At 33.9% G+C, this 24,786-nt stretch overlaps 1 protein-coding gene across 1 annotated transcript in view; it reads left to right on the top strand.

Annotated features, from left to right (window-relative positions):
- LOC133188476 (calcitonin gene-related peptide type 1 receptor-like) overlaps window positions 1-24,786 on the top strand; it is a 74,844-nt gene that overhangs the window by 10,960 nt on the left and 39,098 nt on the right. Inside the window, exons 2-10 of the mRNA XM_061323929.1 lie at window positions 4,972-5,086; window positions 13,250-13,715; window positions 15,125-15,201; window positions 16,264-16,355; window positions 16,557-16,710; window positions 16,959-17,170; window positions 19,052-19,118; window positions 21,171-21,253; window positions 21,920-22,055. Coding sequence (XP_061179913.1) covers window positions 5,045-5,086; window positions 13,250-13,715; window positions 15,125-15,201; window positions 16,264-16,355; window positions 16,557-16,710; window positions 16,959-17,170; window positions 19,052-19,118; window positions 21,171-21,253; window positions 21,920-22,055 — 1,329 coding nt within the window. The 5' untranslated portion in view covers window positions 4,972-5,044. The remainder of the gene's footprint in view (window positions 1-4,971; window positions 5,087-13,249; window positions 13,716-15,124; window positions 15,202-16,263; window positions 16,356-16,556; window positions 16,711-16,958; window positions 17,171-19,051; window positions 19,119-21,170; window positions 21,254-21,919; window positions 22,056-24,786) is intronic.

Genomic DNA, 24,786 nt, shown 5'->3' with positions numbered 1-24,786 from the left:
CATAGGGAGTTGCTATGCAAAATTTCATTGCGAAAGCTCAAAGGGTTCTCGAGATATCGCGCGGTAACGAAAGCATTAGAGACAGACAGAAATACAGACAGACGGACAGACAGACCCAAATTAATAGCCCCCACCTTCAGTGAAAGCGGGGGACAACAAAACAATTACTATGAACAAAAATACTTTATATTGTCAATAAGAAGCCCTCACTGCTTCTCACATTATTTGACATTTGACTGAAAAACAAGAGATCTAATAATATTTCATGAATTAAGTCAATTCAGACTGTTTCACACCGTGATTGAACAATTATCGCAAAGTAGTTGTTCTTTAATATTTGTTCACACTTAGAGAAAATCATTTGTCCGTGATTTTGTGATATTTCTTGCTAACATATTTTTTTCTTCTGATAACAGTTTTGTACGTACATCTTAATAAAATAGCTCTCAAAATACATCAGGTAACGACATAGCACTGGGAATTGCTCCTAAACATTACTCACACACTATTTCTAATTCATTTCATCATCCATTGACATATTATAAACAGACTCAATGTGAGTTCAGATCCTACATTTCCATTACTTTCAAAGTCTTTCTTAGCCATTAGTCTTCGAGATAATTATTTATTGCGTTTTATGATTACTGCACAAAGAGACAATTTAAATTATCTTGTTTGTGTAGAAAGATTTTTAAAGCAACAAGAAAGATCCTTACGCAAACCAAAGAAAAATTCCTTCTAAAATTATATCAATTAATCATCCTTGAAGTTGGCGAGAGAACCTTATACAAATGACATATTTTTATTGCATTCGTATAAAACTAGACAAAATGATTTGTGTCCAAATGTACCACACTGACTAGCTGTTTGTGTTTTCCTCTTCATGTTTGTCGTACATGTACATGTATCTATGAACGTCTTCAAAAGATAAATGTAGGTGAATTTAAATAGAAAAGCATGATTTTATTTGTCTGAAAGAAAAGTCAGGTGTCATTGTTTTGTAGGTGACCCCACCCTCTATTTGCAATCTAATCTAAGAAAACTTAAATTTTTTTTATACAAATATAAATTTCAAAATATAAATCTTGCTGATTGGAGGGCCTAAACTGATATGTTAATGATTTATTAGAAGTTATTCCTTACTAATGGTACGATATGCCGGAAATGCTGAAGTGATTACGAAAATATCCCGAGTTTGTATGATATCTGGGGAGATTAACGGTCATGCAGGCGTTTTACTGCAGGCTTCTACACGCAAGGCGTTATTTTTCTCTACATTGAGGGCTTGGTGTAAAATGCAGAGGATGGAGGCTCCAAAATGGAGTGTCACAGAGAACAAGGGTTGGAGCCTCTTATATATGTCAATTTTAACACATTTGCTTATTTTGTCTTTCATTCAGTTTGGGACCCTAAACCCTATTTAAATCTGTCATGACTTCATGGGTTACCGTGAGATAGCAGCGCGGGACATAATCTTATTAATGTTTAGATATTTCCCTTGCGCTCAGCAACTGTTATTTAACAAAATTTAAATCGAAAACACAAGCTGTATGTCCCCTTTTGATTTTGATATCTAAAAGTCATTTTTTTAAATACTCATTTTATTCTTTCTCAATTGTTTCTCATACTTTAAGAGAAGAAATTGACAACAATGCACTAAAGGATAATTTTTATGCTGTTTCTGTTTCATTCAATCACTGTTATCTTAAAAATTTAAATCAAAAGCAAAGCTTCCCCTTGTTGACATATGAAGACCATAAATTGTTTCACTGTTTCCTAGCTGTTTCTCATTAATAACATACTTCATAAGATATTGTCAAATGGTCTACATAAAAATGAGTTTCGGCATTAAATAGATTCATTCAGTCAATTTCAATTAAGAATTGTTTCTTCTTTAAATTGTTTGGATAATGTGACATTCTAACAAATTTTCACGGAAAATTAGAAATTGAGTTGACAGATCTAATAAGCAAGTGCAAAAATTGCAAAAAGATGCTCCACACCTTGCATCATCTGACTCAACACGGTCCAGCCCTTGCGCTTTCTGACACTCCATTTTGGAGCCTCAGTCCTCCACATTTTACACCAAGCCTAGATTGAGTCCCTATCAGTAACTTTTTTATCTTCTGAGTTATCAAATTAAAATATAAAGCGGGAATAGTTTCAGTAATGTGTTGTATTTGAATATATAAGAGGATTAAAGACAATATTCAAGTCACGCACAAACCTTAACTTGTCCAATATATTATCACGAAACTTTTATCAATAATCTAATTAATAAAAAAAAAAAACCACAATTGACAAAAAATCACTTCCCTGATTAGATGGGAATTACTTCCTAAACTATGAACACTAGATTTATGTCTACATGTATCACTGTGGTAAGTAAAGTAAAACACGTACTTACTCTCATTTCAACTCTAAGACTATTTCACTTGAAGAGTTCTGAAAAGCAGTCAACTTAACTTTCTGATTAAAATCAATACTTTATATCGTTTGATCATCAGTATGTCACTTCTAATCTTCACTGTGTACTTGCAAAGTACGAATAGGACTCGGAAAATAGGTAATGTCTCGGGTACAGTAAGCTCATTTTTGTTATCAGAGTCAGCTGAGAGGTATAATTATGATATCCATAATCCAGATTTGATTTTTTATGTTTTTTTAAAAATACCCTTAATACAGGTAGTAGTCTTAATTATTGTTCATTTCTCATACTCTTGGATTTTGGCGGAAAGCTGAATGTTCGCTATAATCATGCAGTTTGGTTGCTAAATAATTAAATGCTTAAAAATCGTTTGAAGATTTTTTTTCAGAAATACCTACTCCCCCTGCTTTCTCCTCTATTCTCCTTTTTCTTCCCCCTCCCTTGCTTGCCATTCCATTTCACTCCCCCTCCTTTGCCTATTATCCTATTTCACTTCCCTCCTTTGCCTGTAATCCCATTTCAATCCCCCTCCCTTGCTTAAGCTTTTTATCCCATTTCACTTCTCTCCTTTGCCTGTTATCCCATTTCACTCCCCCTCCCTTGCTTAAGCTTGTTATCCTATTTCACTTTCCCTCCTTTGCCTGTTATCCCATTTCACTTTCCATCCTTTGCCTGCTATCCCATTTCACTCTCCCTCCCTTGTTTGTTAACCCATTTCACCTTCATTACCCTTCCCTGTTATCCCATATAACCCTTCCTCCCTTGCCTGCTATCCAATTTCACTTCCCCTCCCTTGCTTGCTATCCCATATCACTTCCCCTCCCTTGCCTGTTATTCCATTTCACTCCCCTTCCATGCTTGTTATTCCATTTCACTCTCCCTCCGTTGCCTATTATCCCATTTCACTTTCCCTCCCTTGCTTGCTATCCAATTTCATTTCCCCTCCCTTCCCTGTTATCCATTTTCACTTTCCCTTTTTTGACTGTTATCCCATTTCACTTCCCTCCTTTGCCTGTTAACCCATTTCAATCCACCTCCCTTGCTCGTTATCCCATTTCATTTTCCGTCTCTTGCCTGTTATCCAATTTCATCCCCCCCCCCCCATTGCTTGCTATCCAATTCTACTTCCCTCCTTTGCCTGTTCTCTCATTTCACTCCCCCTCTGTTACCTGTTATACCAGTTCACTCACCTCTTCCTTGCCTGCAATCCCATTTCACTTCCCCTCCCTTGCTTGCTATCCAATTTCACTTCCCCTCCCTTGCCTGTATCCCATTTCACTTTCCCTCCCTTGTTTGCTTTCCAATTTCACTTCCCCTCCCTTGCCTGTTATCCCATTTCACTTTCTCTCCCTTGCCTGTTATCCCATTTCATTTTCCTTCCCTTGCCTTTATTCCCATTTCACTTCCCCTCTCTTGCTTGCTATCCCATTTTACTATTCTCTCACCGTTCACGGTAGCTCAGCCGGTAGAGCGCTCGCTCCGTGATCGGGAGGTCGTGAGTTCGAATCTCGGCCGCGACTGACCTAAGTCGATTAAAAATAGGTAGCAACTGTTCCTTCGCCATGCGCTCAGCACTTCGAAGAGAAAGTTGCGGGTCCTTCGGATGAGACCTTAAAAACTGAGGCCCCGTGTCACGGCAGGCGTTGGCACGATAAAGAACCCTAACTGCTCAATGGCCCTGAGTGCCGAGTAAAGGTAAAAATGTGAAACCCTTCACCGGTATATGATGACGTCTCTATATGAGTGAAAAATTCTCGAATGGGACGTAAAACAACAATCAATCAATCAATCAATCAATCACTATCCTCCCCCTCCCTTACCTGTCATCCCATTTCACTCCCCCATGTCTGTTAATCCATTTCACTCCCACTCCCTTAGCAACACCTCCCTCTTATCTCCTCCTTCCGGTTTGTTACTTCCACAAAGCTATCGGCTGATAATGTGAAGAAAGTACATATATAAAACAATATTTTTATGCTTTGTGCATGAAATAGTGCTGAAGATTACCAAAAACAAAAAAAAACAAAAAACAAAAAACAAAACAACAACAACAAAATACATGCAGTCTTTCAGTCAATACGAATTTGTAGCAAAAGCATACCTATTAATAATTTTTATTTGCAGAAAAGAAATTTTGAAAATATCACATAAATAAAAATCATCTTGTTATCTCAAATCAACACATCTCTTGGTTCCAAAATTCTTAAAAGAGTACAAACAATTTCAATTTATAGGTCATGAGACACGATATTATTCATATATCTGGCAAATCTCGTCTGAAATCAGCAGCATTTCCCAGGACGTCCAATGTACTTTCTCTGAATGAAATATTTTCTATTTTTGTTTTAGAAGAAATTTATCACAAGCCTCTATCTCGGCGATAAGGCAAAGCACTTATATTCTAGTCGCTGTACTAGTGAAGTCGTATGTTTTACACATCGTCACTACAAAACTGATGACAACTTATGTCTGTCAAAATTCTGCTTTTCATCACTAGATTTGATTCATATCTAGTTGGTTTATGTATCTCTGTTTCCTTTAAGGCATAGAAGTCGATCCTAGAGTGATTTCGCAGACGGCGACTCCCGGAACTTACCGTAGAAAAATTTTCCAACAATGCCAGGGGTTGGTCTGATTCAAGTTTTACTAACAGTGCTGGTGAGTAAAGTTCTGTTATAATCGAAAATAATCTATCTTAAGTCATTAAAGCATACTGCCATCTTTGCAAATTTAAGTAAAATAAACTAATGCTAGCATTTTCTTCTGCATATTTTTTGTTAACTTTAACTTTAATAAGGAGTTAACTGTAAAGATCTGAAATTTAAACTTATGATATCTACAGAATGATGTCTTGTTTTGTATTGAATAAGAATTCAAGATGCCTTTGTACTGTCTGAGGTACCACATGAACTCATAAGAGTGTATGGTGTTCTTGCAGTTTCACGTACAATCATATAAACAGACAAAAACTGTATAAATCAGATATCAAACATCAACTGCAAATGTACACCATGAACATCTGTAATGTTAGTGAGAAGTAGGTAGTATATAGGAATACATGTCTTATTTCCTATACTATAAAATTAAGCTTTGATTTCTTGCAAAATAAATTCTGGAGAAACATTATAACAACTCATTTGAATCCTTTTTGCGTTGTGTAATTCCGACGATTTTTTCATTCATTCCTCTCTGATTTAGTTTTCATATTTTATTTAAAAGCATGATTGGATTACACTCTTACAATTTTAGGCGAGATTCAATTTGCTAGTAAAGAAAAAAAATCAAATGAATATCCCGTAGAGAGTTATCGTCACCACCTATTGTTTTAACAAAATCAGCAAACTGATAATATTTCTACAGAAAAAAAACAGCACTGAGCGGTTTAAATTGATTTAGATGGACTGTAAAGTTTGATGCAATGTTTTTTTTTTCAATTTTGAAATAATGCCGAAGTGATATTAAATTTGAATAACCAGATTAGGCACCAATTATTCGTCAGATATCTTCAGAAATGGGTCATTATTTTCCTGTTTGTTTGAAAAAATAATCTGATTATGTCTTCATTTCTGGTTTGAAGAAAATTTATTTATTATCAATTTAAAACATACACACACCAAATAGAAATAAAAGTAATATAGATAAAAGTGATACTTAAAAGGAAATAAAATAAAATAATATGTCATGTAATCGTAATAATTTTGTTTTATATTATATTTTACTGTGATTTGTATTCTAAAATTTATTAAACAGGAAAAGAAACATAGTGATCTCAGCATGCATGCGATTTCCCTCTCATTTCCTTTGGAATGGCGAAATTGCATTTCAATCATCTACAATCGTTCAACTTTATCATTGTTGATAAATTCTTTTTTTCTTTTTCGCTGACATTCATCAACACCTGTGTATCATACATAACCAAGTAAACGGAGTGAAGCACATAATGTTGAACATCTTCGACTTAATTATTACACTCGTTATCAAGTAGAGATAATGAGAACTAAAGAGTGCCCTCTGTTAGCTGTTGTAATTTTTTTCTGATCTTGCTCTTTGAACTCTCTAGCATCTTTCTTGTATTGTCAGGCATCCTTTTCTTTCCATTAACATTAATCTTGATGTGTCTGTTGTAGACCAAACCGAAAAATTCAAATCAGGCAATATACATAGCTGGAAAAGTCTGTCTCCATTCAGTGATATGGAAGACCTCTAATTAATTTTTCATGAACATACATGTAGCAGAAATCAGTTTTTAATAAATGTTGAGAAGACAGATGCATCTTTTCTGCCGGGGAGACCTGTCACTTGTTTACGATAAAAAGGCAAATAAACGCCAGATCTTTTGCATGTCAAGCATACTTTCCAAGAACACCCACGATATATATAAATCTTAAGCACCATGTTAAATCTTTGTATGTAGGGTTCAATCAAATGTTAAATGTTAACGGGATCCATTTTCTGACTTTTCCAACTAGATAGTTATGATATTAATATACCCCCCCCCCCCCTCAATAGGATTGAATTCTGTAAACTTGTTTGACACAAAATACCACAATGGTAGCATCCTACGTTGTTCTGTTATAAATGAAATATTTGGAATTTCCTTTTCGTGTGATTAGAATATACAATATTCCCGCAATCCTCCTACCTAAATCGCTGTAAATACGAAATTAGATACACATAGGAAAACAACTTTGTAACCATGTGCATCACCAGACCGTCTTTATTGGCTTTTTACGGCAAATAAAGCTCTTTTGATAACGAAACTGTTTGTCGAGATATCTCATTTGATCCCTAAATCTACCTCTGCTTCCTGGGTTTCTATTTCTGCTGAACAATTAATGGCTTTGAAGAGAAAAATCAACACAGAAACTATGGAAAAGAACTTAGCCGGAAGTGGATTAACATATCACCGTCTAAGCTTCTTACCCTAACAGTTGAGCAGGAGAACGGGGGAATTAAATAAAAAAAAAAGTTATTTACAATACAATGATGCTTGTTAATATTCCTTTTCACCAATCATCTCTCTCTTTCTCTCTTTCTTTCTTTCTTTCATTGAAACAGACTGCAGGAAAGAGAAATCCGTAATAAATGATACCTTTTCAAACTTTAAATTGATATTCAACTTTCACATTTTTTAAGGTATGAATAAAAAGATTTTTTTAAAAAAATAACTATAACTATTAAAAAGATATGTCCAAGTGTATGAAATATTCCATAAAAACGTACTGAATAGCTTAGTAACTGGATGCATATAGGTATACATTCAAAATAAAATAGAAAACTTAACCGATGCAGCGTTGGTTAGGTACACATTCAAAATAGGGAACTAACCAATGCAATGGTGGATAGGTACACATAAAAAATAGAAAACTTAACCAATTCATTGTTGGTTGGGTACACATTCAAACTAGGGATCTAACCAATGCAGTGGTGGATAGATACACATTAAAAATAGAAAACTTAACCAATGCAGTGGTGGATAGGTACACATTCAAAATAGGGAACTAACCAATGCAGTGGTGGATAGGTACACATTCAAAATAGAAAAACTTAACCAATCCATTGTTGGTTAGGTAAACATTCGAATAGAAAATTTAACCAATTCATTGTTGGTTAGGTACATATTCAAAATAGAAAACTTAACCAATCCATTGTTGGTTAGGTACACATTAAAAATAGAAAACTTAACCAATTCATTGTTGGTTAGGTACACATTAAAAATAGGGAACTAACCAATGCAGTGGTGGATAGGTACACATTCAAAATAGGGAACTAACCAATGCAGTGGTGGATAGGTACACATTAAAAATACAAAACTTAACCAATGCAGTGGTGGATAGGTACACATTCAAAATAGGGAACTAACCAATGCAGTGGTGGATAGGTACACATTAAAAATACAAAACTTAACCAATGCAGTGCTGGATAGGTACACATTAAAAATACAAAACTTAACCAATGCAGTGCTGGATAGGTACACATTCAAAATAGGGAACTAACCAATGCAGTGGTGGATAGGTACACATTCAAAATAGGGAACTTACCAATGCAGTGGTGGATAGATACACATTAAAAATAGGAACCCTAACAAAAAAATACTATAGTTTACTATAGTGATAAGTTTGACACTTTAATTACTATGGTGATAACTTTGAAAACTTTGATTTACTATAGTGATCACTATGACACTATAGTGATCACTTTGAAACTATGATTTACTATAGTTAACTGTAGTTAACTATAGTAAACTATTGTTAACTATAGTTAACTATGGTATTTTTTTGTTAGGGAAACTTAACCAATTCATTGTAGGTTAAGTACCCATTCAAATAGGGAACTAACTAATTCATTGTTGGTTAGGTACACAATCAAAATAGGGAACTAACCAATGCTGTGGTGGATAGGTACACATTCAAAATAGGACATTTAACCGATGCAATGGTGGATAGACCCACAATCAAAATAGGGAACTAACCAATGCAGTGGTGGTGGATAGGTACACATTCAAAATAGGAAACCAAACCAATGCAGCGGTACATTTATTTTTATTTCGATACATTCCTTTGTTACAAACTTTACAACAGAATTAAAACGTGAAGATGATTAGTGATACCCCTCTCCCTCAATTTCTCTTCCCTGTTAATATTTAGTAATATATATCAGAAAAAAATCTATCAAACGATATTAATCTGAAACTTTACTAAAATTATGAAGTTAACACATGAATTATTAGAATTTTTTAAAACTGGAAATGAATGCTACAAACAGATTTGGGGTCTATTACTTTTGGAATTGCAAGTTACAATTAACTTGCATGTACTTTGGGATTGTTCCATTACAATAATTAATTACCAACACCATTACAGCGTACTTTCATTCAGAAAAGTAATTAATTGAATAAAAATACTTTGTAATGTATAACATTAGCCAATACATTTAAATTAACTTTAAGTCAGATTATGAGTCCATCTAGATGGGAATTATGTCATTTTACGCATCATATACTCGTAATGTTATTGTTATGTAATTGAAAGTAATGGTCATTACTGGCATTTTAATACATAACATTAAAATTACTTGTAATTGAAAAATGGGTCCATTACATACATGTAGAACATCCCAGTACTTTGAAAAAATAAAATGTACAATTTAAGGTATTCAATGCAAAACGAAGGGACTTTGAACAGTTTTGAATCATTATAAACTAGTTAAAAATACATTGCAAGATAACGATGAAAGTGAAATGAACCAAATTCACATGACTGATAACAAATGAGAAGCTGATCATTTTGCACCTGAAAAGTTTCTGAAGATTTATCTGCCCTTAAAGAAAAGAAGAAAATTTCTAATTTTGTCAAAATATCTGTGGTAAATGATTCATTTTATTTCATATTTCAATAAAAAGAGAGTTTATGCATATTTTCACCAAGAGATTTGTATGAATTTTTATGTATATTTTCACCAAGAGATTTGTATGAAATTCACATTACTTTTTACAATATCTGAATAAAATATGTGCTGCCAACAGACGCCAATATAAAATTTAAGGTGCAATAAATTGGACAATAATTAAAATTTTGTAAATTCCTTTGTTGGAGCATGTTTATTTCATAACACCTTCAAAATGCTACGATGATTAATCATTTCGGTCCATTCATTTATTAGTTACAAAATATGGTCGTTATACATTGAATACCTTAATGCAATATCATTACCCATTATGGCCATTACAATTAACTTAGGGCTGGCTACCAATATTAATTCCTTGATATTAAATCTGGATTCTTATGTAAAGTATGAACAAAATGTTGAAAACATGCAATTACCAGGGGGAAAAAACACTTTCAAACTTTGTCGAATCCAGAGACGTTCATTTCTACACTAGGGGTTGGGCAGAATTCAGCTAAGGACATCGTTAACAGCGAGTTTGTCATTAGTCTCTGTGTTTTCTGTGTTCTTGATAAGAATTCATGGCCCACATCAGAGTCTACTTAGCTCCTGAACAAGGGAAAATCGTCTAAGTTTATAGATAAGATAGGCAATTTCTGATAAAATACGTGTAGAGTTAAAAGCAGCTGACTGTCAGCTAACTTTTGCATTAAAACAAATGTTTTGTCACTCATTAGTTTTATCTTGATTTTTATCATCTGAGTTACTCAGTTGACTTATTTCTATCTGCTGTCCGTTTTGCGTCGTGCTTAACATTTGAATATTTTCAGCTCCTTCTCTGAAATGCTGAGGAAACCAATCTCAACCAATATTTGCCTATAACATCTATGGGTGAAGGGGGACAAAAGTTTTGAATTTCATGATCCCTGTCCCCTTGGAGCCTGAGGAGTGGGGCCAAAACCTTAAAAATTAATACAGTCTTTAAAATTCTTCTACTTTACTCCTGGACATGAAACATTCCAAACTGTTGGCATGATTGTAATAAGCATTGAACCCTCTCCCAGAATGTTGAATTCATGGTCCCAGGGTCAAGGATTCTGGTGTTACGATGAGGATCTTGATGTCATGTAGTAAAAATGCATAAATTCCTTTAAAATCTTCTTCTCTCTTCCTTAATGATTAACAGACAAACTAAGTGCAAAGATATGATAAGCAATGGTGCCTCTTTGAGAATTGTGAAATTCATGTCCTCTGGGTCAGGGGTTTTGGTGTTAGGGTGGGGTTTATTGATTATATATAATGAAAATGCATTAATTCAGTCTGCAGTTCATCGGCGGTTGTCTTGCTCGATTTTGACCTTTTTTTTTCGTCGGCCGTCCAATTTTTTGTCTGTAGTGCCAACTTATATGTTTTTGAAATTTCCAGCCGGGTGATTAAAGTGGGCCGGGTCTTTTCAAGAAAGATATTTGTTACTGCAAAACATTTACAGTTGTACATGATTGCTGCATGTCTGTCAGATTTATCAAGCAGAACATCTGTTAAAAGAAAGCATTTTCGAGTGTGGTTGTTTTACAACATTTTATTACAAAGATAATTGTTACATATAATTAGCACTATTTCTAGAGCACTGGTTCTCATTTGAAATAGATAGATGCCTTGTTATTGCCTGTTTTTTTTAAATAATAACCCGAATTCTGAGTCAAGCTAACTCTTTGTTATGGTTCTGAAATAAGCCCCACCGATTTACCAAAATTCACCTGTGCACAATGAAAATAACTTAATCAAGTTGCCAGAACACTAGATCTGCTGGAACAAAAAAGCAATAGAAATCATTATTTAGTACCTTTGTTTCTAAGATTGAAGATAAGTGGTAGCACAAATAATCACTGAGAACAATCTCTTTGATAATTTTCGTTTTTACTTTGAATGTGTTTCCCTGTAGAGACCGCAAGTATTCCTGCTACCTTAATTTCGAAATGTTATCGAAGTATATAGGATTCACAATTTTTGTGTGTCCATGGGAAACTGTTTGGGCCTAAATAAATATTAATTATCTGTTTCCTTAATTAGAAGTCTACCTATATATGACCGGTGTCTATTTATTTTCGTACCTGCTATATCGCCTCTACACAGAATTTAGATCTTGAACGATTTGCTAGCCTAGCCGATAGGAAATAGGAGGCTGGCATATATTATGTAACATGTGAAGCTACCAAATCGAATAATAACTGCTTACGTCACATGACATAGTAACAAATTGGCGTTGTTTTCTCAATCTTTGTGAATTAAATATTTATCAAAATTGTAATACACATATATTTCTTCTTGTTTTTTATTCCCGAAATTAATACTGCAGATCACAAAATTTTTGAGACACCTTATTTTTGCGAGATTGTTGTTTGGTATTTATATTCACCAATTTGGTTATTGCTCTGCATAATCTTTAATATAATAAAATTATACACGAGAATGAAATTTTCTCAGGAAGACGGTCCTGCGTAATTACGGAAAAATAAAGTTCTCGCGAATAAAAAGTGATTAACAGGTATTATAGAGACATTAAATGTTTTCCAGTCAGTAAAGAAAACACTTTGGAATATAAAACACAGAATTTGTTCGTTCTTTATTTCTCTAGTTATCACGATGCATTTTAAAAATAATTTTTAATTTGATTTAAAAACACAACAATGGATATGTAATGGTAGTGTGAAATAGGGATTTTTTTATATGAATCTTTTGATCAAAAAACCAGGTGCTCAATTTAATTTACACTGGACATATGTGTGAGACAAGCATGTAGGATCGCGCGCTGCCAATATAGTCTGGTATTTACAGGAAATAGATCACTAAGTGTTTAAGGTCATCATTGTTAGTCTACTGATGAACAGACGGGCACAGGGACCTCGAAGAAAACAACAATTTATGCGTTAAGCAAATTTGAAAGAAAAAAAAATCATTGCTTCAAGAAATTCATTGAATATCATGATGCAAATCGAAATTTCCGTAATTCTATGCAAACGAGGATAATGGTGGACAAAATTTATTCAGTGTTATATTACAATGGTATCATTATATAAGAAATCAATCTGATTAAAATCAGATCCTTTGATCCGCTCACATAGATCGCTACACAAGGATCAGATCCTTTTGTAGCGATCAATGTGAGCGGATCAAAGGATCTGATTTTAATCAGATTGTAAGAAATCAAATCAAAAATAGACAATGTGAAAATTAGGGACGCATTTAAAATGACACACTTAGTATTATTATCAAAATCAGCCTTAAGTAAAAGAATTTTTTTAAAAAGTTTTTAAAGTATTCACCCTGGGATAGGAAATTTGAAAATCGAAATTTGAAAGATAAAAGACAATTAACTAATTAAACAGTAAACAATTAAACCGTGTCTTCTAAATGACATTATATCTTTATTTTCAGATCATCTGCCATGCTTGTGCTGATTCAGATATACTTAGAGGAAAGTTATGCAGGTCCCGCCTTGGATATCACGCCAGCACTGAAAGCTTTAGGCAACACTCGTACGCTCTGTGTTTTAATTTTGTGTTTTATCTTAAATTTCGTCCATTTTTGAATACCACCGGCCCTACTCCAGTGGTGGACATTATACATGACGGAAGGAGGATACGGTTTGAATCCATGGACTTTCGAAATGAGACGATTAAGTCTTCAGTATGTTCCTTGTTGTCACGTGATGAATGTCACCAGTGGACTTCCTGTTGTGAGTCAGCAGAGCTGTGTTGTCAGAGACAACTTTCAGAATATAAGGGAACTAACTCAACCTGTGGACGGATCTGGGATGGGTGGCTTTGCTGGGATGATGCAGCACCAGGAACTCAGAGTTATGGGTCCTGTCCACTGTTTATGCCCTATTTTACACCATCCCGTGAGTACCGAATCATTGAAAAAGAAAACTTTTCTTTCTGTTTATTATTCTAATGCAATTTTTCTATCATAAGATTTGAAAGATTTCTATAAATACTAGTTAATCCCTTTTTTTAACTGGACTTCTTTCGTTTTTGATATAGTGGTAACAGGTAAGTAAGTTAATTTAGAAATTATTACCTTTCTGTCCGTTGAAATAATAACTTTAAAGGTATATCATTTGTCTTTTTATTCAGTTATTGAAGACAAAAAAAAAATATATATATATAAATTTTGGAGATGGGCGAACGTGCAGAAAGCCTATAGCTTCAGATATATAAAAATCATGTTCAATTTATGAATTCAGTATTTAGAATAAAGTTCTAATAATTGAAATTTATGAAATTATGATAAACAAAACTTTTCTGAGGAAAAGTTTCTCGGAAAAAATTATTCTTTTATTAAAAAAACAATGTGGTATATGTGGGGTTCGAACCCTAGCAATAAAAATCCTGAGTATCATCATCTTTCGAGACTAGCACGCTAACCACTAGACTACGCAAGTCCCGATGATTAGTGGCATTTAAATCGTGTTTGTGATATGACCCTTGACTTAATGGACTTCAAGTATTTCTCGAAAAGATGCGAATGATATATCATAAAAGTATATTTTTAAGGTATAGTGGGTCTTTGCTCCATATTTTAGGAAACCAAAAAATGTATATTTTTATGCAATCTTCGAGGATTAACTTTCGAAAAAATGGAGCGAGTTACAGTATGAGAAAATGTCTCTTTTTGCCCTCTTCAGTGTGTGTACAATATTCCATAAGCAAATGATTTCAATCTTTGGGAGATTTTTGCAAATTGTAGAGATTTTACATAATGTATATTTTAATGTTAGATGAAATATCAAGGAAAATTTTGATATAATTGAGATTTAAATTTTCACCTTCATGTTTGTCACTCTATAGGCTTTTCGCTCGTCATGTTCACCCATCTTCTTGGCAATAAAACAGTGAGGCGGGGTTGGGGGTTGATGGCTTACACCTGAATGTGGCTCTTAAAAACGGTATTCACTTATACCTTTTGATGAACTTTGAAATGCTTTAAGCTTAATGAGATATATCAACGAAAACAAAAACTATAAAGAGAGAGAGCCGAACACAAAATCAGAGAGAGAGCCGAACACAAAACCAGAGAGAGAGCCGAACACAAAACCAGCGTCTTAAACGGAAACGAGTTATTTCATGTTTCTGTAATCTAATTGCTCCGAGATCCTAGAAGACGCAGAATGAATTAAAGAGAGCCCTGATAATATAGATATTTGTGTTCCTTGTAGAATGTGTTCATGTTTATTGGGTGAGTTTATATTTTGAGATTGTTTACAATTACAAGCTTTGATTTATTCTTATTCTTATTGCCCTATTCTAGGACAAGCAGTGCGCACCTGTCAGGTCAACGGACAATGGATACACCGTACAGATTACAATCCATGCCTGAAAAAAGACGTAAGTACCGGGGTTGATACATTTTTAATACCGGTGAATAATAAAAAATGCGACTTTCCCGGGAACCCCAGATTCCCTTCAAAGCACAGTGATTTGATTTACTTTTCTGATAAATAGCAAATAAAAAAATTAACATCAGCCAAACATTTGGAAATGATCATATTTTAAGTTTGTTTGTCTGTCTGTCTGTTCATTAATAATCTCTAAAGATTGTCAATATAATCATATATTTTTATGAAATCTCAAGAAAAGATGTGCTCTGCCTCAGGAAAGAATTGGTAAAAAAAGAGATTCATCTAAAATTTGACACATGGCTAATTTATGAGACCTTGATTACACTTTCTCCTTATCCGCAGTTTAATCCCAATTATTTGGTCATATTAAACCTCGGTACAATTAAACATTATTCAGATTCGTTTGGTTATGAAATTCTGCAATGATGCAAAACCCTAGTGGCGTGTACTCTTATGTTCGGGTAATATTGTTCTGAGGCGTTGGTCAATAATTTATAAGCTTACCATGACCATAACATATCGAAAACGGTTCCTTGCTTATTTCAAGAAAAAAAAAGATTTAGCAACTGGAATTAATGATTACATTTGTATCACTGCAATTCTTTACACATACAACAGTAAATGTGACCATATATTTTTCTTGAAAATTAGAGCTTACCATAAAATTATCATATAATAACTTTTGCATTTATACAACATTATGTACATAATGTTAACTATGATTGTAGAAAAGAATTTTCTAAAAACCTTTTAAAAAATCTTTGAATTTTTGTTCTGATATGTATTAACAATAACTTATTTCCTTTCAACAAGATTGAATAAAAAGCTGAAAATAATTTAAACCTATTCTCTCATCAAAATCAAATGTATTTAAAAATGATTAATGTTGCAAAAAAAATCTTGTTCAATATATAATTGTGATAAAGGTAACAAATCCCAGAGCACTTGCTGAAAGCACTGAACTTTAGTGACAAATTTTATAGATCCATTAATTTATTATCACTACACAGCTGAAATACATGTATATCTTTTTTGAAACTTTCCATAGGAACTCGAGACGACACTTTTGATTGGACTAGGATGCAGCGTAGCAAGTCTTGTGGTACTACTCCCGGCTGTTCTGGTCTTTCTGAAATTCAAGTTGGTTTTATTTTTCAAGTCCATTTTGCTTTTGCAAAACAGAGAGAATACGCTTCTGAGTGAATAATATTCTGAGTAGTTCATAGCAATTGTCATGAAGTATTTTTCATACAGTTTACAAAACCCTATACTTTTCTGCAATATTTTAAGTTTCTGACATGAAGGATAAATGTAAGTAGGTGGTATTTTGAATTACAATAGATCACTTCGGAAACAACACCGAATACGACTACATATCAACCTTTTCCTGTCATTCGTGTTTAAAGAAGTAATGGAAATCTTGTGGGACATGTTAGTGACGCACGATAAAGTCACAAGCACAACAGTGTTCGAAACCACACTGTTAAAAAATGGCGTAAGTAACTGGAATTTGCTCAAACAAAAATGATCAATGCTGGATCTTTAACTATTAACTTCAGCGGAAGTATGTACGATCAGTAACACTGTAAACTTTACTGTTTATGCCGAGGACTGAAATCTGAATTCCATAATCAAATAACTTACTCTGGGAGCATATTACTAATTAGTTACAATAGAGTGAGGATCGGATTTGATTGCCATAATTTTTACCACTGATTTAAAATTGTTTCAAATTGTTTGCAGGTGGGCTGTAAGCTCTTGTCTTTCCTGAAGATCTACTTTAAGTGTTGTACCTATACCTGGATGTTTTGTGAAGGATTCTACCTGCACCGTCTGATGTCTAATGCTTTCTCCCCTCCACGATCCCTCAGGGTCATGTATGTGTTTGGATGGGCTGTACCCCTTGTCTCTTCGACCTTGTATGGGATTTTACGGGGAATCCTAAACAACGAAAGGTCAGTTTAATGATAAATGTTCATATTCTTTCAAGGTTACCCATCGTAAAGTTTCTCTAAACCACTATACAATTCCCTTATTTCGCCAAGTAATTGTCTTTATCCATTACGGAAGCGTCTTAGTGCCACATACATGTAATATTTTTTTAGTTGGTAATTTTAAAGTTAAAGTTGGTATTTTCAACTTTAAAGTTGGCAATTCCAACTTTAATCTTGGCTTTTCCAACATTAATTTGAGTTTTTTCTAGCCCTTTTCCTTAACCTTTTCCCTTTATTTTAAATTGTTACCTACTTTATTAATGCAAGTTTTTTTTAAATTTAATACACTGAAACAAATTGGTGAGCAATTAATCTGTGGCAATTATATTTTATCTTAATCTTCCCTATAACCTTACATATAACTTCCAACTTTAAAAACCCTTATTCTTTTGGTCCACCTTATATAGTTTTACAGAGAATAATTTCATACAACTCCGTACATGACAGGATTTCAACCAAAGGTATTAAGAGATCAGGCATATATTTTGTTTTTTATGAGAGAATAAGCTTAAACAAATAAGACCATTATCAGGTGTTTGATATATAGGATGAATCAATATTATATTACATGCTACAAATAAATTCAACTGAACTAAATGTAACAATTCACTATGAAATAATTCCTTCTTTCATCATAACTTCATAATTAATCATTTCTTTCCTTTGTAATTGCATTTCTATAATTGTAATTTCTATTTCTATTTCATTTCTATTTTTATTTCTATAATTTGTCATTTCTACGGATTTTTTCCGTTTATCCAATCATGACAAGGAGCACACGGCGGGTGTGACGGTTGACAGGGGATGCTTACTCCTCTATGGCACCTGATCCCCCCTCTGATGTTTTTGGAGGTCCGTGTTTGCTCTGCTCCCGATTTGTATTGTTTAAATGGACTATGAGCTTGAATTCTGTTCGTTATCTCCATATTTCATGTATAAGACGGCAACACGAGTCCAGCTACAAAGTATCTGAATATAACGCATAAAGCCGTACTTTGATGAAAAAGCCAAGATTAAAGTTGGGAAAGCCAAGATTAAAGTTGGAATTAGCTACTTTAAAGTTGGAATTTCAAATTTTAAAGTTGGAAAAGCCATGCATCATTGAAGTAGGAATTTCCAACTTTAAAGTTGGAAAAGCCAAGATTAAAGTCGGAATTACCAAATTTAAAGTTGGAAAAGCCAAGATTAAAGGAGGAAAAGCCAAGATTAAAGTTGGAATTACCAACTAAAAAATATTAAGTGGCAACAATACGCTTCCGTAATCCATACATTTTAGACTAAAATAAATATGATAGAAATTATATAGGATAAATAGCAAAATCATTTTTCCAGGAATGTGAGAAGGTACAATGCACACGTATAGCATTTTTTCCTGTTCAAATTGATCAATATATAACACAAAAAATAGCTATCCCTGCATTAAAAAGAATCATGTTTTTGTACGTTTGGATGTTGAGTTTCTTGAAAAAATCTAAATTTTTATACAGCTAAGTGGTGCAAAAAGCATATGGTATCTTTCTGATGTATGGCGTATCACATCTCGCTTACAGATAAATGTAATACTAATAAACATTGATGTGTAAGGTACATTTAAAGAAGATCTGATTTCTCTCAAAATGTCAATCGTTTTTCCTTTTCTGAGGAACAAGTATCAAAATTATAGCAGGTTGAAACATATCACAAATTATATTTAGAAATATTGAATAAAAATCGTTGCTCAAAAGAATTTTGCAAGTACAATATAAATGGCTAATTTAAATGATCTTTCCTTGTTTACTGTAAGGGATGATTTAACACTACCTCTGCTGTAGATAAACATAAGTAACATTCATTCTTTTGTAGTTGCTGGGCGTTTGCCTATGGTAATCTAGAATGGATATTTGATACGCCGAATATATTATTTCTGTTTGTAAGTATAAAAAGTTATTCTAAGCGTCATAGACACCAACAGAACCTTATTAAAGACGTAATAAACACTGGATAAGATATAATGATAATATTTCATGACCAAGTCGTAAGAATTGCCAGCTTCTATATATTTATGCCGCCATTGAGTAAATGCCGTGCCTTTTGGCAGCAAGCGTGGATGATGTCATTATTTTGTAGACTATTGCCGTTCAAGTAGCTCGTATTGCATTCATTTCAACGAAGTATAAACAAGCATTCTAAGTATTGCATTATCAATACTAGTCCCCTACCGGCAAGTGTAATCTGGTTCCCGTTAAGAATTGAAAATGCCATAATTCCGTCAAAAATCAATGAAGCAGGACGAAATGCAAACTTGATCTAAAAGTAATCAAGGTAAAGTCACATATCAAAAATCAGCTCAATATCTGAAAGTGTTTAGAAGAAAATTGCGGAAAACCCTGAAAAATTGAAAAGGCCGTAATTCCGTCAAAAATCAATGAAGCGCAACGAAATGCAAACTTGATCTGTAACTCATCAAGATGCACTCACATACCAAAAATTAGCTCAATATCTGCAAGCGTTTAGGAAAAAAGTGCGGAAAACCAAGTGGGACAGACTGACAGACAGACAGAAGGACAGAAAGACAGACGGACAGACGGACGGACAGACTCAGAGGAAACCTATAGTCCCCTCCGGTTTCACCGATAGGGGACTAATAAATTGTTAAATAACCCCGATAGTGGCTCAAGAACTAGAGGCAGGCTACAAGGGGGAAGTCTTTTGCTATCTATCATTTGCACTGACAGGATGTATATTGTGTTACATATGAAAGCATTAGTTTAGCAAAACTTCAGCACATACACCTGTACCTGTAGTATATAGTTTTGTTTGTTTTATATGATTCGACCATTTTTCTTCAATTTTAACGCCAACTTTTCTCAATCCCATTTCAACAAATATTAATAGACGTGATATGTTGCTAATGTTTTTGATTTAATATACTGGTAGTATTTTTTTTATAAAAGAGGAAATTCATTGAACACAGGCTCTTTTGCTCTTTCTATCGTCTCTTTCACGAATTAATTTTCCAGAGCTGACAATGAGTATTTCCTTGTCCCTCCACATTGTCCTACCTGAAAATGCGTTTTTCTCAGTCCCTCCACATTGTCCTAGCTGACAATGAGTATTTCCTTGTCCCTCCACATTGTCCTAGCTGATAATGAGTATTTCCTTGTCTCTCCACCTTGTCCCTCCACATTGTCCTAGCTGATAATGAGTATTTCCTTGTCTCTCCACATTGTCCTAGCTGACAATGAGTATTTCCTTGTCTCTCCACATTGTCCTAGCTGAAAATTGTATGAGTATTACCTTGTCTCTCCACATTGTCCTAGCTGACAATGAGTATTTCCTTGTCTCTCCACATTGTCCTAGCTGATAGTGAGTATTGTCTCTCCACATTGTCCTAGCTGACAATGAGTATTTCCTTGTCTCTCCACATTGTCCTAGCTGACAATTGCATGAGTATTTCCTTGTCCCTGCACATTGTCCTAGCTGACAATGAGTATTTCCTTGTCTCTCCACATTGTCCTAGCTGACAATGAGTATTTCCTTGTCTCTCCACATTGTCCTAGCTGACAATTGCATGAGTATTTCCTTGTCCCTGCACGTTGTCCTAGCTGACAATGAGTATTTCCTCGTCCCGACATATTGTTCTAGCTTAGATTTAGATGGAAAAAATCGGACTTCATTTCTTTTGAGGTTTATTCAAATTTTTACATAATAGTCTTGCTTCAAGAAAAATGAATAGTAAAATTTGACTACACTATTTGAATACTATAAAATTGATACTTTTCCAAGATAATTTTCCCCAGTTTTGTGAATTCCTTGAATATGTTTTTAGAAATAAATGTAGATTGGACAAGAGACTTTCCAAATCTACTTCTGTTTCCTAGAGCTTGTCAAGGAAAATATTTAGTTATTATTTATGTTTCGCTGGAAGTTGCACATTTTAGTTGTATGTATGTAAACAATTTGAAAATTTTCTTTGTTTCAGTTAAACCTCGTCTTCTTATCCAACATTTTAAGGATTCTTCTGACTCAGATACAAACTCACCCAAACGAACCGGGCAACTTCAGGTAAATACATAATATACCCCCCTTTATTGATAAGAATTAAAAGATGTCTGTGACAAACTTACATAAAATCTGCATTAATCACCTTGTATAAATATTCCGCGTTGCTTTCGTTTGTCACCGTAATGTTAAAGCTGTCAGAAATCTGATGAATCTTTGAGTGATACCTGTTTAATTTTTTTGGCATCAGATGCAGACTACTTTTGGTCGGTTGCTTTGATACGAAGTCATACTGAAGAAACGTATTGAAGTTAGCAAAAAGTATATGTATATTTTAACTAAAATTAAGGACGTGAAAAGAAAAAAAATAGACCATCTCTAGTGGTGGTTTAAAAGAACAACTTTAATTTCCTCGACACACATTTTCCGTACTTTCAGTTATATAAAAACTATAAGACAAAGGAAATCAAGCTCAGAGAATAGATAAAGACTTCTATCTGGATTTATTTGACATAACAGGTAGACGAACAATAATTTAATTTAAATTAGTTTGCAGAGTTTATCTTTGATTACGATTTGCTTTACCCTTGTTTAAGTGTAATGACAAAAAGAAAGGCTGAAAGATATACTGTGTTCAGGTACGTAAACCAAATATACATGGTAAGCACCATGCTAATAGTCCCTGTAAATACAATTAATGTTTAATCATGAGTTTTCTCTTTTTTACAGGCGAGCAGTTAAAGCTACTTTTATTCTGATACCATTGTTTGGGATACATCTCTTTGTTACAATTTATCGAATCCCCATCAGTAATGAGGGAGGTCTGGAGTACGAGAGGGTCTCCGTCATAATCAGTCACACCCAGGTCAGACACGTACAAAAATACTTCATTTCTGTTTCATTATGCTTGCTAATTGATTTATGAATATATCTTTTATCTATATCCACAGGTTTACATTGTGATGACTTAATTTTCTATCGTTAGCTTTCCTTATTCATATAGCAATATACCATCATCACATGGTGTTTATGTCTCCCACTTGATTCGAAACACAAGAGCATGTTCTACGTACGAACAATTTCTAAACCAAGACAGGCTACTGACAAATACGTTGATGAACAAGAGTATCAATAGTCTATTATAGTCAGCAATTTTCATACTAAATTGTCCACAGGTATCTCCGTTTATCCAACCATGGAAAGGAACTCTCGGCGGATATGACTGGACAATAAGGGATACTTATTGATCCCAACTCTAATGTTTTCAGGGATCTCTGTTGTTCTTAATTTGTACTGTTTAATTGGACATTTGACCATCATTACTGTTCATTTTCACAACTAGCTCGGAATCATAGAGATTGAATTTTGTGAACTTTGAAATGTCGATCTCACTGAAAATGATACAGAGACTAAGTGTGTCAGGCTGTAATTACATATATTATACTTTCATGTAAATAAGTTGAATCTGATTCGTTGAGAAACATTTGTTAAAAAACAACATTACCCGCTGAATGATGAAGCCACGCCCTCCAGCGTAGAAACGGTCAACATTGTTTGACGACAGGTGATATTCCAAAATATAGTGACTGCGCAGAATTTATGCGCGCACGGTTCACTGTTATATGTATTTGTATAAAACATTTAGTATAATATAATAAATAGTGCATGTAGTTGAGTGTAACATTGAAAATTTTCACCCCTCAAAAACCATTGTTAACCTCGGCTGCGCCTCGGTTGACAATGGTTTTCTTGTGGTGAATTTTTTAAATGTTACACTCAACTACATGCATTATTTATATATAACAACTTGTGATTTGGCAGATTGGTTTAAAATTTTCTTTCTGGAGTTATATTTTAAAATCATTTAAGCAATAAAGAATCTTCCGACAAGAAGTCTAAAAAGCCAAAGAAAGAACCAAAGTTCTTATTACCATCTTTTGTCAGAATATATATATATATATATATATATATATATATATATATATATATATATATATATATATATAGAAAGCACAAAGAAATTCACTTTTATAAGGATACCCACTTCCGCCCAAGCCCGGGTTTGATATATATATATATATATATATATATATATATATATATATATATATATATATATATATATATATATATATATGTGTGTGTGTGTGTGTGTGTGTGTGTGTGTGTGTGTGTGTGTGTGAGAGAGGGTGTGTTTGTAAACCCTGTCAATTGGACACGTGCTTTAGACTGCACACGTTTAAATGAACACGGAAAAATCCAAATGAACACGAAATGGTGGTGTTCAGTTGGATTTTGTCATAAATCAACTAGAAACTGTCCTAGGATGCATCCGATTTCGAAAAATTGAAGTGTTAATTTGACCGGATTCATGAGATCTGTGTAATGAGTGTGTATACGATGACCACCGATCCATCATTTTTTCTTCTCGGCGAGACTTACACACATTGCAAGTGCGCATGCTCGTTACACAAATGACGTCGTAAATGACATCATAATAAAGTACCCGTTTCACACTTAGTCATGTACATGGGGACGAAGTCAACTTTGTAAAAGGTAAGTACAAAATCTGTAAATAAATTAAATAAATTTAATGTATTAAATATGGCCTATGAATTAATAGTAAAGATGTGTCCATTATGACATTAATTGTCTACTCTAGAATTTCCCTACGGTATGTATACATGCACGTATATGCTGTATAGTTACAATTTGCATCGTTGCATAATTGCAGTATAAATGGTAAAAACCAATTTACTAAAAGTTATTATTATTAATGTTAGTAAAAACATAAAGAAATCTTTTCTATATCTGGATGTCAGGTAAACACGTACATTCCGTATTGACCTATGTACGTTGTACCCGCGGAGAGAAATTATTTCTGTATCTGTATCTAATAGCATATTTCAAATCAACGTTGATCTTTTGCATTGTGTACCACAATATACTGTCAGAAATTTTAAATGTTTTCTTGTGTTTCGCATCTTGTTTATGTGTCATGCAAAGTTCGAAGGTTTCATATTAAAAACGAAAGTAGAGTCGGTCACGCCATGTGTTATGGGCCGATTTCAAATCAACGTTGATCTTTTGCATTGTGTAGCACAATATACTGTCAGAAATTTTAAATGTTTTCTTGTGTTTCGCATCTTGTTTATGTGTCATGCAAAGTTCGAAGGTTTCATATTAAAAACGAAAGTAGAGTCGGTCACGCCATGTGTTATGGGCCGGGGAAACGTTCAGTCTGCCTGGCTTATATATAGGTACGTGGGCTGTTAAAATCATTGTTAATATTGTGTACATATTAAGCTGTCAACTAAAAACACATGTACGACTGAGGCGTAAACATTAGAAATAATTCCTGCAAGTTTAAATGATGAAAGGGGGGGGGGGGCTGTCTACTTCTCCCAGGGACATAATGATATAATTGTTAAGCATGTAGAGGTCCCTGCTTCAACGTGGTCTTCTAGCCCTTGCAAACTGAGGGTATAGTGCAGCTTTATAAGTTGATATTAATGTCAAAGACATGCTGTGCATTTAGACAGTGACATGTCACATGCCCTAATTTTAATGTGTGAGAATTTAAAGATTGATACTTG

Source organism: Saccostrea echinata, unplaced genomic scaffold (genome assembly GCF_033153115.1).
Source record: "Saccostrea echinata isolate AGI-Se365-2 ecotype Australia unplaced genomic scaffold, CSIRO_AGI_Sech_v1 ptg000016l, whole genome shotgun sequence".
NCBI lineage: Eukaryota > Metazoa > Mollusca > Bivalvia > Ostreida > Ostreidae > Saccostrea > Saccostrea echinata.
This window is presented reverse-complemented; position numbering and strand designations above follow the sequence as displayed.